The sequence below is a fragment of the Chaetodon trifascialis genome, chromosome 19 (assembly GCF_039877785.1).
Source record: "Chaetodon trifascialis isolate fChaTrf1 chromosome 19, fChaTrf1.hap1, whole genome shotgun sequence".
In the NCBI taxonomy this organism is placed as follows: Eukaryota; Metazoa; Chordata; class Actinopteri; order Chaetodontiformes; family Chaetodontidae; genus Chaetodon; species Chaetodon trifascialis.
This window is the reverse complement of record NC_092074.1, coordinates 13,755,196-13,771,565: the sequence shown is the minus strand read 5'-3', so window position 1 is coordinate 13,771,565 and position 16,370 is coordinate 13,755,196. Positions and strand designations below refer to the sequence as shown.

General features: G+C 46.5%; 1 protein-coding gene across 2 annotated transcripts in view; it reads right to left on the bottom strand.

Annotated features, from left to right (window-relative positions):
* Positions 1-262: 262 nt before the first annotated feature.
* The window catches only part of LOC139347714 (prospero homeobox protein 1-like), a 33,286-nt gene continuing 17,178 nt past the window's right edge, over positions 263-16,370 (bottom strand). The window contains exons 5-6 of one of the 2 annotated variants that reach the window (XM_070987465.1): positions 1,320-5,279; positions 263-1,289 (exon numbers count right to left, since the gene is read on the bottom strand). In XM_070987465.1, coding sequence (XP_070843566.1) covers positions 5,094-5,279 — 186 coding nt within the window. In that variant the 3' untranslated portion in view covers positions 263-1,289; positions 1,320-5,093. The remainder of the gene's footprint in view (positions 1,290-1,319; positions 5,280-16,370) is intronic. The other variant, XM_070987466.1, reaches the window with a different exon arrangement.

The window sequence follows — 16,370 nt, the reverse complement described above, 5'->3', positions numbered from 1 at the left end:
GTGTTTTTATCAGTTTTAGGTGACATTACATCGACTTCCATTCATTTCCTAGAAACTTGCCCCAATCGTAGCCATAACAACCTTACCCTTACCCTAAACTTCACCCTTAATGATTTGTGGAGAACAAGTCCCCAAATTTGACTGTGTCCCCACAATGTGAGTAATACATGCCCACACACACACACACAAACATTGTTCCCTTGCATGGACCCTGCAGAAGGTGATATAAGTAAACCATAAACAGCAGACGTTTTCTACTCTCTTTTTCATTTTTATTTCCATTTTTTATTCGTTTTGCACAAGCTTGCATATATACTGCACATACATTCAGTTCATAGAGGGTGAAGGCACGAAAGGCAATTTGACTACTGGTTGTTTTTGGGCTGGGCCAAAGCAATACAGGGGAAAGAAATCTCAAGAGAAAATACAAAACTGGTTCCAAATAGTTTGAGCGTTCTAGCCCACCCTCCGCCCTGTCCTGGAACAAAACAACCTTGTTTTTTAATATTTATTCTAAACTGTCCAGTTCCATTTAGCTGCCAAGAACTCCATTTTATCATTTCGCTTAATTGAATGGGCACACCAGAGCGCTCTTTGTAAAATTCTATATTCGGTAGGTAAGGATTAAAATCTTTTAAGTGGGTTCTACTCAATGAAATGCAGTACAGCCTTCCCTGTTTGAAAAACAAAAGAAAATAACATCAAATAAATTAGGATAAATTAAACCAATAAATTACACAAAATCTGCAAGACAAATAGACACCGATAACAGAAAAAAAGCAGCCATGTCTTGAGTTTTATTTTACAACCTGTGTGTGTAACTAGTCAGACTGTAATTGAAACATGGCTGTTCCAGTTGGAATTACTGCACTAGAATTGAATAATAATGTCATACAAAAAGCATCAACAAAACACTATTTACATAACATATTGCTAAGTTACACAAAGGCAGTATTTATCACTGTAAGTCCATGTCATTGATATTTACAAAAAAAAAGAGGAGCAATGTAATAATAATAAAAAAGAATTACTACTGAAAGCATCAAGAAACAAAAACCCCTTTCAAACAGGTCAGAGAACAGATCAGAGGAAATTATCGCAACACGCGCGCACACACGCACGCACACACCAAACACACTTTGCCAACGCTTAATGAGAATCATTTACATGTCAGGATGGTACTCCCAGGGGTGGGGGAGGGGCCACAGTGTTGAGAATTGTGTCACTCACTGGTTCACAGGTTCTCATAATCGGTCTTTTCTCTCACAAAGACACACACTCATATACATCTACACACACACACACACACACACACACACACACACACACACACACACATAATGCAAAGCCCACAAATTCCACAGAAAGTCCAAACTTTTTTGAGCTGTTTGAACCCAGTAAAAAAGCATATAAATAACTTTTTTTTCTGTCTGCGGTCTCTTTTTAAATGGTTACTGTACAACATGTGCCCCCTCCATGACACTACGCTTCTGATGACAATTAGTTCCTGTCTCTGTCCCAGGTCAAATCTAGAGCTATGTCGGCGGGAGTCTGCCCTGGTTTTTTGGACAAGACCGGGTCCACAGACTGCCAACGGGCAGCTCTGTGACATCATCATTACCCGACCGCTAGCCTAATGTATCTTTCTGTCAGCAAAAATTAAAGAAATGGATGCTGGTGCAACTTCAAGGGCACTGCCGACGGGAAACAGAACCCCCGTTAAAGGCATGGCAGGGAAAAAAAACAAAAAAAAAACCTCTCCTCTGTGTTTTTTTGTTTTGGAAGAATGGTTACGAGTCCAGTTAGAGAGAGTGGGTCATCCCTCGTTTTTTCCATCCGTCTTTTTTTAACCACTCTCACCCATCTCTAGCACTCTGAGTGATAATAGAAAAAACTGTACAGCTATTCTTTGTTTCATCCTGACAGTATTTACAGTAGCAACAACGATATTTCATACTCTGAAAACATATTCCAAGTTTATTTTTCTGATCTCAAGAAGACAGCCATTCAGCACAATACAAAAAGGTAAAGAAACCAAAAGGAAAAGTGGTCACAAAACCTGCAAAAAACCTACAACTATTGCTCCTAATCTATCAACAACTCACTTATTCAGAATACAGATTTAAACAAAGCCGTCACTAAAAATACCCTCAAGCTTTCTCATATGAAACAATTTCTAACAGTGCCTTCCAAAGAATTTCCACTACTGTATATATTTTTCCCATAGATTTTTTTTTTTTTTTACAATTCTTAAAAAAGGCTATATATGTGTTTCAATAATGTTATCCTTAAAATCAAACGACCCCAGAAAAGGAAAACTTGACAAAAATATTCTCAACACGGCATTAAGGTCTTACTAATCCATTTTTAATTTTTTAGTCTTCATTATCCTGGAACTCTTTAACTTTAGGGCGGGGTTGCAGGAAGGGGGAGGGTGGAGGGCGATAATAATCTGTGCATCAGATAAAAGTGTCCTTTCCTTTCTCCTTTGTTTTGTGGTGCTTTAGAGCCCTTGGCTGGTGCTTTGAGCCTCTGAGACATGCAGGGCCTAGCCCATCCTTCAGTGAGAAATATGTCCGACTCGCTCTCTCAGGGCTCTGGATCTTAAGAAGAACACTGTCCAGGGAGGAGGAGGGAGGGGGGACATAATGAAGGGAGTAGCTCTCCGTCTTTCTCTGCCTCCTTTTGTCAGGCGCTTTGTCTCGCTTAGACAAGTCAGCAGGTTAAGCAACCCGCCCCTTTTGATCTTTTGTGACGCGCCCGCGCACACACACACACACACACACACACACACACACACACACACACACACACACACACACACACACACATGCAGACACACTATATGCTAATGTCGCCAAGGTGAGATCAACAGCTCGCACGCACTCTAGACGGCATTCAAGTCCTCTCATTGCTCCAAACTTACCTCACCAAAAGGGCAGCTAACACTAAGCGCTTCTTCAAATTCTTAAAAGCCTGAGAGGGCAGATGAAATTAATAACACGCTACATGCACAACTCAAGTGGAAAGTCTTGGATTAGAATCTCAGGTGAAAGTAAAAGGAATGCTGTTCAGCAAAGTAGGCGCGGTGGCCTCGACAGAATCTCACTTTGGGTCTGAAAAAGCTGCCGGTTCGGGACGGAGGGACAGAGTTGAGGGTTTCAGGTGCGTGTCGCTCCTCGCTCTGTGCCTTTGTCCCCGCTCTTTGTAGTGCTGAGAGCTTCTCCATCTACCCCTGGGGTGAGTGCACACCTCTGACCTCGTATTGTTGCCGTGAGAGAGGAGCTCGATCACTCAAAGGCAGGTGAACATGGAGGGAAGGAGCTGTGTGTGTGTGTGTGTGTGTGTGTGTGTGTGTGTGTGTGTGTGTGCGTGCGCGTGTGTGTTGTTTGTGGGGGAAGTTGCACTTGAAGCAGAATTAATGAACGCCTGTGTTTCATCTTATATTCATCTCTCTCTTTGCTCTTATCTTCCTCCCTGTGATGCTTCTGTTTGTATGTTTTCAATTATCCATCGTTTCAGTGACACTGTACTTCAGATTGCCACAGTATTCTGATATATTCAAGTATCAACTGCTTTTCAAATAACTTCATAATGTCATTTACACCTTGTCTAGGCTAATCACGCTAAAAGCCTGCCACAAGAACAGGCTGACTTCATCTCACACAAGCTATTCAGTGAACAGTGCGATAAAAAGATACAAAAAAAACTATGCATTTTTGTGTATGTTCACAGATCCTGAACAGGTAATTAGACCCATAAGATTCATGTCAGGCCTGGACAAGTGGCTCTTTTAGTGGGAGCAGTTTAGTTGAAAGCTGGAGTGGCTATAGAAACTTAGCTGTTTTAAAAACAGCAAGTCACGCACCTGAAGGCCACACGTCTTCTGCATATTCCTACACTTCTGCACCGTTTACTTCATGTGTTTCTGCAGTTCAACTCCTTTTCCGGCAGTGTTGCCAGACTGGATAGGCTAATCACTACAGCTGTATAGAGAAGCCCACTCTGATGGCCCTCCATTAAAACCCCAAATTGAAACACTTTCCAGGCAAGTTGCCCCAGACCCCGACCACAAAAAAACCCAAAATGAAATTAACAAAACCAAAGTCCACTTCAGAGGTGGACCAACAAAAACAAGAGTAAGGACAGGGATGGGAAATAGGGGTGAAATATTTCAGAATCTAAACTCTTGTGGAATAATATTAATAGCAATAATTTATTTTTTTCTGCAACGGCATCAAGGGACAAACAAATCTCGGAAGTGCCAATCTTCAGCAAGCAGTGATGACAAATAATCATAAACAACAATAACAATAATAATAATAATCAAAATAATAATGTACAGCCAATAAACACAATGCCCTACTTGCGGGGAAAACACACTTCAAAACATGGTAGAGCTCAGTAGCTATTTGAAACCAGTCCAAGTCCCACAGACTAGTACAGACCAGTACCACGAGTCCAGTCTTAGTCCAGTCAATAACCTCACTAGGCCTTGTTTTTGTGTGCATGTGTGTGAGTGTGTGTGTGACTGTCCTGTTGGGGACATCTTCAGTAGCACAGTCTATTGGGCACCAACTTCACAGGGACAGTTCATTTGGACACCCACTGAGTTGGTGGGACCCCCCCCCCCATGAGTAAAGTCTTTAGGGGACCCAGCCTATGTTCTTAGTAGTGCCAATGGGAGCTCCTTCCACACTCTGAGGGCTTAGTTAGTGTTGATCATAAAACAGGCCAAAACGGATGAGGATTCACGCGGTCCAAAAAACACCCAATAAGATGAGTCTCTTCAGTTCAGAATCATAGAAAAACAAAACAAATTATAACCGTCATGGTAATTATCATATAAGAACAACAACACAATAGCTAGGTCATTTAGGAACTGCCACAGAGGCTTCAGATTGGGAATGCTACTTCATAACTTTCATACATTCAAAAATTTCAAAATAAAAAACAGGAAATCAGAAGTGAAGTTGGGCAAGAGGAAAAACAAAAGAGAGTATCATTTTGAAATTCTATGAAATCAGAGAAAAAAAAAAGCGCAAAGCGTCGAGCGAGGAGGAGGAGGAGGAGGAGGAGGAGGAGGAGGAAATTTACTCGTGTAGAAGCTCTTGGAGACAGTTGGGGGACTTGAAGACCTCGGGGACCTCGCTGTCCAGTTTGCAGATGACCTTGTAGATGGCCTTCTTCCAGGACGGGTCCACGTCTTTGCCGGCCACGATGGCGTTGAAGAACTCCCTCAGTGTGATCTCGGCCACTTCCAGGAAGCGATCGGGGACCTTTAAAGACACAAGAAGAACAGAAATGTCAGATTTGAGAGTCCAGTCCTGTTGATGCACCCGAAGCTTTCTGAGTATGATCTCACTTTTCTCTGGCTGCTTCTGTTTGGGTGGAAGAAAGAGGAGGAAAAAAGAAAACCCAACATTTGGCACTATGATGATTTTTTTTCCCCACTGTAAACAATATATCACAGCATAGAAACAATAGAATGGTACTGATAACTGAGAGATACTATAAGTTTATATTATGGCCATCTTTCCTGTTAGTATGATATAGTGGATACATCTAAACACTACAATACCCACAAGCCTCAGCTGCCAGTTAGATGAATGAATCAGGGCTGTATCATATTCAGAAGGCTTTGCAGGTACAAATATGAACAAAACACCGTGTGACAGTTGCCAAAATCATCTCGAATTGACTCAAAGCTGGAAAATGACTCGTTTTAAATGGCAGAAAGTTTTAGCCCAGCGACTGGATATTTCTGAAATGCTTCTTGGGAGTCGTAGTTAATTTTTCTCCTTACTCTGAATCATGCCTTTGACGTGTTATCAAAGAAGCAGACATTTTCTCACACAGCTGCTCATCTTTTGTACAGATGAACCTGGAGAGTTTCCTGTTGGAGCCTTCAAAGTGCTCCAACATCGAACGGGACTCTCATATCTGGTACCCTGCATGCCCGACAGAACTCCTTCCTCTTCCCAGCTCTGTCATTTTGCAGCAGTATTTACTTGCATCACACTCAACACTTCTGTCTCCTCCCTTGCAGAATACATTGATATTTTCACAGTGGATGTAAAACCATAAATCTCCTTTCTCTTGAGTAGCTACTTCCTGAAAAGCCAACTGAGGCGTCGGCCTGAGAAAAGTCACTTCTTGTGATTTCTCAGGTTTCTCACACCTCCCGCTTCCCTCTCCACAACCCGGTGAGCGTGACATCTTTACGAGTCCTACTGTAAATCTGTGACCAAACAAGAAAGCGGAGCTGAGTGAAGAGCGGCAGAGAGGTGCTGGCGAAAGAGGAAGTACTAAATGCTTTGGGAACGGGGAGACACGCCGCCTCTTTAGTGTGCCTGACAGCAGCGCTCACCGACACCATGGAGATGATTAGTCTGGCAAAGATCTGTGACACCTTCCCCCAAGCCAACACTCTGTCACACACACACACACACACACACACACACACACACACACACACACACACACACACACACACACACACACTCACACACACACACACACACACACACTCATACACTCATACACTCATGCAGGCGTGAGCGCACACACCAGTGCACACACCTCCTTGTGCCAAGGAGATGACACATCCTGTACTGTTACAGAGCTCTACATAATGCTTGCCACACACACACACACACACACACACACACACACACACACACACACACACACACACACACACACACACACACACACACTAGCTACCCTGGTGTATTTGGCTGAGTCTCTTTCCTCGACTCAAAGCTCCAGGGCGACGCAGCCTTCAGGGGTCACCTGCTTGGATAATGCTGACTGTCTCCCTGCCCGCCTCCCTTGATGCTCACACACACACAAACACACGCACGCACACACACACACATATACAGCAGCTTGCCCAAATGCCTGACAGTGCGCACTCCGCTCCGCTCCTCTCCTCCAGTGTCCTGCAGATACTCATCAGGAGTGTCAGGACACAGCAAGGTTAGTGGCCACTGGAACACACACACACACACACACACACACACACACACACACACACACACACACACACACACACACACACACACACACACACACTCACTCACACACACAGTCAAACACACGCGCCTCTTCACATACACACTTGCACACACATGGGACAGCCACCCACCCCCCTCAGGGTGATGAATGGAGGCTAAGATGCCTGTGTGTTTGGTGTGTGTGCATATCTCTATCCAGCGCTCAAGTGAAAAGGTTAGTTGTGAAGAAGTGTGTGTGTGTGTCTGGCAGAGAGAGAGAGAGAGAGAGAGAGAGAGAGAGAGAGAGAGAGAGAGAGAGAGAGAGAGAGAGAGAGAGAGAGAGAGAGAGAACACACACAGGCTAACCCAATTCCCCAAATATTGAATTCCCCTCTGGTGCGATGGAAGTGGATTTAATTCATTGTTTGGACTGCTGTCCTCTCTGAAATACTGGCACAATGACCCCGACGTGAGGGCAACTTTGTGTGTACATGCTGTAAGTGTCTGTGTGGGCATGTGCACCCTTTTCCCAAAAGACCTGGCTAACGGGCCGGTGCAGCGCGGCGCCCTGGCCATCAGACGCAGGGAGTGCCGCATTACTAAGAATATTCCTGCATGGAATTTCTCCTGACGTTTTGACTATAAAAGGACAGCAAAACGCTGACTGCAAGGAGAAAGCAATGTCAAGGAGAAAAGGGTATTGGTATTTCAGATCCTCTTGACTGAGAGAGCGAGAGAGTGAGAGCGGGAGGGGGGGAGAGAGAGATGGCGAGAGAAGGAGGGGCTGAGAAGAGTCTAAGGAGAGAGAGCGGAGCGACAGAACAGAGGGAGTTATTCCTGTCCCACAAGCCTTTGTTTTGCGAGTGTGTGTGAGTTGTGTATGTGAGCAAGCTGCCTCCTGACCAGCAGTGAGCCTTAACTGTTTGTAACCCCTCCCTTGTCCCACTCCCCCCCCCACCCCCTCTTCATCTCTCTCTCTAGGGTCAGCTGTTGGGCCTTTGTTCCAGAGGCATTGTGGGGGATTATCCAGTGTGGCCGTTCATTCGCTCGGCTGTCCGGTAAATGGGGCCAATCGCGTGGCTCACAATCCTTCATACATATTTCATAGGGCTTTTTAACAACTTCTCAGCAGAGCCCAAAATTAAAGGACAGATGTACAAAGAGGGGAGGAGAGAGGGAGGGAGGGAGGAAGGGAGGGAAGCAGGAAAAAAAGAGCATAGAGCAATGGATGGAGGGCTGTGTGTGCGTGGAATGATGCCTGGAAAAGGCAAACAAGGTGACTGAGAGTGCGTCCACACTGCTGGCTAAATGCGAAAATGTGCCTTTTTCTCTTTGGCTTTTGGTCCACACGACGCCAGAGTTTTCCTCATCTGAAAGGAGCTTTTTAAAAACTGTCTCCAGGGTGGATAAATCTGAAAATGCCAGCTTTGCCTTTTAGTGTGGAGCTTTTGGAAAACGGTGACGTAACCTGCTCGGTCATGGTCGGCGGCTGCGTGGCAGCAAAGGCAACTTTCTGCCACCTCTAACTTTCTCTGTGATCGCCCATTGTCAACAGAGACCGCCACGTAACACAGCTGTTGTCATTAATCTGCATTTGTGTTTATTTATGACTTCGCAGTTATGAGATCAGATCAGCGTGGTAGCACAGGAGGCACTGTTTGTGGTCATAAGAACATTAAAATAACCAACAGCATTTTCGACTTCAGCGTGGATGAGCCTGAATTAAGGAGGACGAGCAGAGCTGAGGTCGACCTCTTCTACGCTATCTGCTGATAAAATCATATGGCCTTCAGGAAAATAGTGGTTTTGTTTGAGAGAATTTGTGAGAAAGACGGAGAGGATGGAAGTGTGTGTGTGTGTGGAGGGAGGGGGGTCCAAAAAAACAAAAGCTTTCATGAAAAGGGATATTACTGTTGCTCTGCCCCTGAGTAACATAATATGAAAGGAGGAAGATAGAGAAAAGAATCAGCAAAGAAAAAGCTGGACTGGATACACACACGTTTCCCTAACCTTTACATTGTGCTGTGTGTTGGGTAAATGCCAATCACAGGGAAAGAAAGAAAGACAGAAAGAAAGAGGGACTTCTCTGACAAGAGGCAACGATGAGGCAGTTAATCACTCTCATTCACTGACTCCCCCCACAACTCTCTCCTCCATTCTCTCCACCTCTCTCCATCTCCCTCTCTCGTGACAGGTCGCTTTGAGACAGAAGGATAAGCTCTTTTTCAGAGAGAGGGAATCGGATTTCCTGCTTTTTGATGAGATAATAAAATATGACGGAGGACAATAGGAGCCTGTGGACGGCTTGCTGGGAGCTATTCACTCCAGCAGCGGCTCCTGTCTTAAGACTGCTTAGACAAACGTTTAAAAAGGTAGCCGGAGGCCCAAGCCCTCAGATAAAGGCTACTGTTACACACACTGTGGAAGTGCATGTGTGTGTGTGTCTTTGCCTGTGTTTCGGTGAAGCCTGAGAAATCTCCTCTCTCTCGTTGACTCAGGGTTGGCTGTTTGTTTGGCCAACGTGTTTCTCCCCCTTGCTTTTGGGAACTGTCAGGAGATGTATTGCACCTTCTATTTGCACAGCGTTGGCCAAACAAGACGAGACCCTGGAAGATAAGGCTGTGTGTGCAAGTGAGTGTGTGCGCTAGTGAGCTGTAGCCTTGAAGGATGAAATGCAGGGACACAACAGAAGCCCCTGCTGCCAGCCAGGTTAATTCCTAACCCCAGTTCAGCCTGGGAATACCAATGCTTCCCATGCTTTTTCGGTCATTGTGTTTGTTTGTGTGTGTGTGGGTGTGTGAGACAGGGAATTTATAGATTTTGCAATGCTCCGAATGCCACAGATGGGGGTCATCTGGCATTGATGTGTAATGTGTTTGTTTGCAGTTTCTTAAGAATATTCTCACTCCTGCTGGCAGCGAAACACACATTTCAAAACAAAAGTTCAAACTGAAGTCGAGCAGGCCCGTGACATTTCAGTGAGTCAAGCCAGAGCTTCCCGAACCGCGAACACACACTCACACACAGGCCCCCTGTGCCTCGTGTATCTGCTCTGATCAATAATCTACAAAGGCCTTGATAAGCCCTTGGCCCACACTGTCACTTTAGGCAAACACAACCCATGTCCCCTTTCTTCCTACCCCTCACTACGCTTGTCCCCAACCCCCTCTCCCGCTGATAAGACTGTGCCATGGCTGAAGAGTCCAAACGACTAGCGGGGAAAAGAATGGGCACAGTTGCGGCGGGTGCTGCGTTCAACCATTTCCTTCCCAGGTGCTTCATTTTCTTCATGCTCTCAATCATCCGCTTTTCCTGATTTCCCCTCAGATCTCTCATGAGGTGTGCGTTTTTCTCCGTGCTTACGCAGCTACTGGGACGGGAAATGGGCCTCAAAGCTGAGCAAACACCAGCCACCCTCACTCCACTGATAGCCTTGAGAACATGGAGCCTTGAGGGGCTGTTGCATACATATATGTGTGTGTGTGTGTGTGTGTGTGTGTGTGTGTGTGTCTTGCTGTCTGGTCTGAGTACGTATGTGAGCGTGAGCACCAGCGTCACATGGGCTCTTCTCAAGGTGCACCTCCGTCGGGGAGTCAAGGACAGGACAGGGTCAAAGACACTGATGAAGTCGCTCTCCTATCCCGTCTTCCTCGCTCCTCCCTCCACCTTTACTTGCCTCAACCCCCCACCCCTACACACACACACACACACACACACACACACACACAGGCTCAGAATTCATATCATATCAGGGCCTCTTTGACATGTCTTTCCTCTCCTCTTGCCATCTCCTCTCTTTCCCTTGCTTCACAGAAATTGGGGGTCATTGCGAGGGTGTTAGCTTTATATCAAGTCAGACAACAGACTCAGACAACAGACAGAAAAATAATCTGGACTCAGAAGAATTGCAAACAGCAGGGGAAGCTAGAAATCACAGTTCAAGCCCTTGTTTAGAGACTTAAAAATTCATCGTCTGAGCTTGTATGGCAGACACAGGCTGAGAGAAAGTGATCTGAACGAAGGGGGGTCACAGAGCGCTGTAACGGGGCCTCTGGAGGTCAGGAAGTCAACCCAGCTCAGAGAGACCGAGAGAGCAGGAGGCAGAAGGGAAAGAAAAGAGCAAGGGAGTCTGGAAGATAGGAACAGGACATCTGGAGAGGAGGAGAACAGAGGGAGGGAGGGAGAGGAAGAATAGAGGGGTAGGAAGAAGGAGGGTGTGGGTGGGCGGGCAAACAATGAAGGATGGAGGGCAAGGAGCTGCAGCGAAGGAGGGAGGATGGAAGATGGATGGATGGATGGAAGGAGAAAGGAAGGAAGGGCAAGTGAGAGAACAAGATGGCAGGAGAAGAAAGAAAAATAATAAACTGCAGATTGGATTTGAAGGAGGGAGAGTTTGGCATCGGTGAGGGAAACGGGAAGTGTGTGTGCGCATGTGTGTGTGTGTGTGTGTGTGTGTGTGTGTGTGTGTGTGTGTGTGTGTGTGTGAATGGGGGGGTTGCTTTGACACATCTGCAGCTCTGATGCACGCCCTGGTCATTTTGGCATGAGTCCCTTTGCCACGCTTCATTAGTCTCACACACACACAGACACACACACACACACACACACACACACACGGAGGGAGACCAAAATGGTCCAGAAATAATGACATAATCAGCAGCTGTGCCACAGAGCAGGCTGCCCCTCACAAGGTGACCAGGGACAGAAGGAGGGAGGAGGGGGGAGAAGAAGGGAGGAGGAGGAAGAGGAGGAGGGGGGGAGTACTGGTGGAAAAGCAGGAAGGAGGGAGAGCGGAGTGTTGGATGAGCACAGTGAGAGGAGATGTTTGTGTGTGAGCAGGTGAGAAAAGGAGAGAGGGGATCATGTAGTTCTTTATGTTTAAGTGATTCCTCGCCACCCCTGGTGCCCCAGGCTCTACACACAGCTCTGGTCATTTAATCAGTGTGCAGAATAAAGTGGCTTATTCTCACATCTCACGCACGTGCACACGTATGAGCGCGCACACACACAGACACAGCCGCACCACGCGGTGAAGAAAAGACCTGTCAGACTACGTCAAACGGGGGCCCTCAATAGCCCCCGGCTATTCACTGAGAAGCAGATGATCCTGCTCTCTATTCTTTTCTCCCCCTAACTCTTCTCTCCAAGAGTTCTACAAAGCCAAGACAAGTCGTAAATGACGCTCACATCACAGCAGAAATATCAAATAATGTCAGGTTTGTTCAAATCTTTTTTGAGACGCGTTTGCCACAGGGACCAGCGGTGTACAGTGAACCAGTGTTCAACCTTTCTGTCTTTAAAGGGCCAGCTCACCCTCCAAAAACGCAGTTTTCCCACTAACTTCAAGTATTATCTAGCCTTTCAGATCATTTGAGTAATATTTGCCTTGATTTTGCTCCAAAATATGCCGTCAACAACAATTTTTGTGGGGATTATTTCTTGCAGAAAGTAGTTCCAATGACAATCGTTGACAGTGTTCTATAGATTATCAGGGACGGTGTTCCTGGAAAGACACATCGCTGCTGCACTTTGCAATGCTGTGCACCACAAATGCAATGATATTCATCTCCATTGTGTTAGGGCGGCAGCAGAAATTCAGAGATGGATAAGCTCAAATTTTGATAAATAAAACTGAAACTATCTGCGTAAAAAAACCTACCTTTCAAGCCTTTAAGCATCACAAAATTCTGACTTCTCGCAGTGTCGTGACTTGAATATATGGTGAAACAGCGGCACACGTTTGAATGAATGTCGCTGAACTCCCCGTCTCGCTCCGCATCATCCATCACATCTGTGATTCAGTTCACGTCGCGAATGATAAATATGAGTTCACAACATAAGACGGCTCCTCTCCTCAGGTCATCATTACTGCCCTAATTGTACCATCTCTGTAGAAGCTGGTGTGTCTGCTTGCTCACACACACACACACACACACACACACACACACACACACACACACACACACACAACTGCATGTGGGTATACAAGGACGGCCAGTGCTCTGCTCATTATCTGTTGCTGCATATGATGCTGTACAGCTGTAGTGTGAATGCATGATGAATGCACATGTAGGGGAGTTTGGTGCAACCTTTTCTCAATGGGAGCGATAGAGATTAGGGGACTGACAGCAGATACTGTAGATATGAGGGGGAGTAAGCGAGTGAGGGGAGTTGTGTGTGTGTGTAGTTGACATAAACCCACTGGCAAATTGTATCGGTTGTATTTTTGGCAGCTCTGAACCTAAATCTATACCGCCAGCTTTTCATCTCTCTTCTCTATCTTCTACCTCTTTTTGTCTTCAATCGCCTTCAAAGAGACCCCTAGAGCCTTTTACTGAAAACACCACACCTGTGCGCAACTAGGTGTTTGTAGGCACTCATGTATGTTTACATGTGTTTGTGTCTGTATCTTTGCCTGTGCATCCAGTGCAACGGCCGTGACCTTTTCACCTCAAGTCCCCTGAGGTTGAACCCAGGTCAAAGACACACCCCACACACACACACACACACACACACACACACACACACACACACACACCGTGCCCTATGTGGTGAGAAACTGCCCGACCCCCCCAAAAAAAGGACAGGAATGAAGGAGTGCAAGGGAGACAGGGAGGGGAAACGAAGGAGGAGGAGAAAACAGACATTAGCCTCTCTGGGTGGAGAACAAATGGAGCCCCGAGAGGGACGTGAAGAGGAGGAACGAGGGAGCGAGGGGGGAAGGAGAGGTGAAGCACACAATGCTATGGGGCACGGCGGTTGGACAGACAGCATCTGCTCTCAGCTCTCTGTGGCTCTGGTAATGGATGGAGAGTTGGAGAGACGCAGAGAGAGTGGGAAGGAGGGAGACGGAGAGATAGCGGGAGGAAAAGCTGGGAGAAAAAGAGGGAAAAGGCAGAGGCTGCATGCGAGAGCTCGGGAGCGAAAAAGTCAAACTTTCTTTTGTTATTTCCCGGTCAAGACACAGCGGATCAGTGCGTCTGTGGAGGGGCGTCATCAATTCAAATAGAGGGATGACAGACGGATGGACAGACAAAAGAGGAAGAGGGACAAAAAGAGTGAGACATCTTTCCAATAGGAGAAAGAGCAGCTGATAAGAGAGGACACACGATACCCACATGTGTGTGTGTGCGCGCGCGGACGAAGGCTTGTCACCGTGTTCGCTGGTCCCTCCCTTTCACCTAGAGATCATAGGGACTTCCTCTTTTAAATGCCGAGGTGTGTGTATGTATGAGTGTATTCATGAGTGTGTGTGTGTGTGTGTGTGTGTGTGTGTGTGTGTGTGTGTGTGTGTGTGTGTGTGTGTGTGTGTGTGTGTGTGTGTGTGTCCTCTGTGGGAGGAGTGGTCACTGACAGAAGAAACTTGGCCTAGTCTGTCTTATGGAAATCTGAGAGTTTCCCAGAGCCATCATAAAACTGCCTCTTTATTAGACCCCACCTCTCTCTCTCTGTTTCTAGCCCATTACCAGGTCACACACATTCCTGTCGTATGAAAGATGATGTGTGTTGTCATTGGGGGTTCAAAGACAGACAGAGGGGGCTGCGGAGTAAAAAGAAAAGGACACTAAGCGAGAATTTTCACTTGAGTCCTCACATTAAAGCGCTGCTCGCTCAAAGTCAAGGCTTTGGGAGGCCGGGTGTGTTTTCGGAAGACTTTGATGGCAATGGACAGAGCGAGTGAGAAGCGGAGAAGAAAGAGAAGAAGAGAGGGGATCAGGAGGGGGGCTGAGAAAAGAGGAAAGTAGAGCCGGGGTCTAGGTAATTAACGGCAAGCTCTTTAATTACCGCTGGTGTTCATTGTGCCAGAAGGAATGTGACAATTATGCCATTAAAACTTCCTAATGGGGGGAAAAAGCGAGGGAGAGGACGGAGCGGGGGGGAGTAACGGAAGACATGCAAAAGAGGAGGATGAAAGAATGAAAGGAGAGAGGCAACAGAAGGAAGAGAGAACGACGAGAGGGAGTGAGGGAGGAGGGATATGAAAGGAAAAGGGGAAACAATCGCGACAAAAGAGGAGCTGGGAGGGAGATGGGGAGCGTATTAGGGCAGCACAGTGACAGAGCAGATTAGCATCAAACAAGAAAGGCCACAGACGTGTGTGTGTGTGTGTGTGTGTGTGTGTGTGTGTGTGTGTGTGTGTGTGTGTGTGTGTGTGTGTGTGTGTGTGTGTGTGTGTGTGTGTGTGTGTGTGTGTGTGTGTGTGTGTGTGTGTGTGATCACTGAAACAGAGGACATATTCATTCCAAAGACGCCACCAAGGTGGATGGAACTTTGATGATGCAGAATCTGGCAAAGGGAAAACTCGGTGTGTGTGTGTGTGTGTGTGTGTGTGTGTGTGTGTGTGTGTGTGTGTGTGAGTGTGTGTGCGTGCGTGTGTGCTTGCTGAATCTGCGTAGGCTCCTGTTTCAAGTGGTGGTGCAGGCAGGTAGGGGAGGAAGAGGAGGAGGAGGAGGTGGAGGAGAAAGGGGAGAGATCCACAGAAAAGGGCCTTGGGGGCATCCTGATACACATCCAGTACATTTCCATCTCCATGTTACCTCTATGACTCACACACACACACACACACACACACACACACACACACACACACACGCACATTCAAGACGGAAAAACATAACAAATGTGTCCATGCACATGCATAATACACACAAACACACCATTCCCACACAAACATCAAACAGCGAAAAACACACAACCCACGCACCCGCACTCATAACACACACACACACATGGTCATACACACAAATAACTCCCACACACACACACACACACACACACACACACACACCAAAAGCCACACACAAACACTTACACGCAGAGTCTTCGTGCTCACCAAGGCGGTTGGTTTGTCAGGGGGGTTAGAATTTGCATGGCTGGGCAAATTTTCCTTGTGCTAAACTCTAATCAGCTCCTGTATCTCTCAGACACCTGCCCAGCAAAAAAAACCTTAATATGCAAAACACCTTCCCTCCCTCCTCCACTGCTGCAGCTCCTCAGCCAACAGAAGACTTATTCACCTGGCCTCTCTCACTCTTTTCCTCTCTGTCTTCTTGCAAATTTTCACATTTATGTATGCAAATAGGCTGTTCCCCTTAAGCCCATTTCAACAGTAGCTTCCTGGTGTCAGGGGAAGAATGATAGTTTTGTGCGAGATATAACTCAGAAAAGAAGGGGCTTATCAGGGGGAAAGACGGCATGTTGGACATTTTTGTTGGGCGCAAACGGTTTTTGGGAGTTGCTCTTCCTAGAGGTTGTCTGTCCATACGCGTCATGCAAACCTGGAAATCATCTGGATGCATTTAAGTTTCTTTAAAGTGAAATACGGTGTCCTTCAAAGACATATGCTTTAGAGTGGTGTCGTCCAGTTTGCAT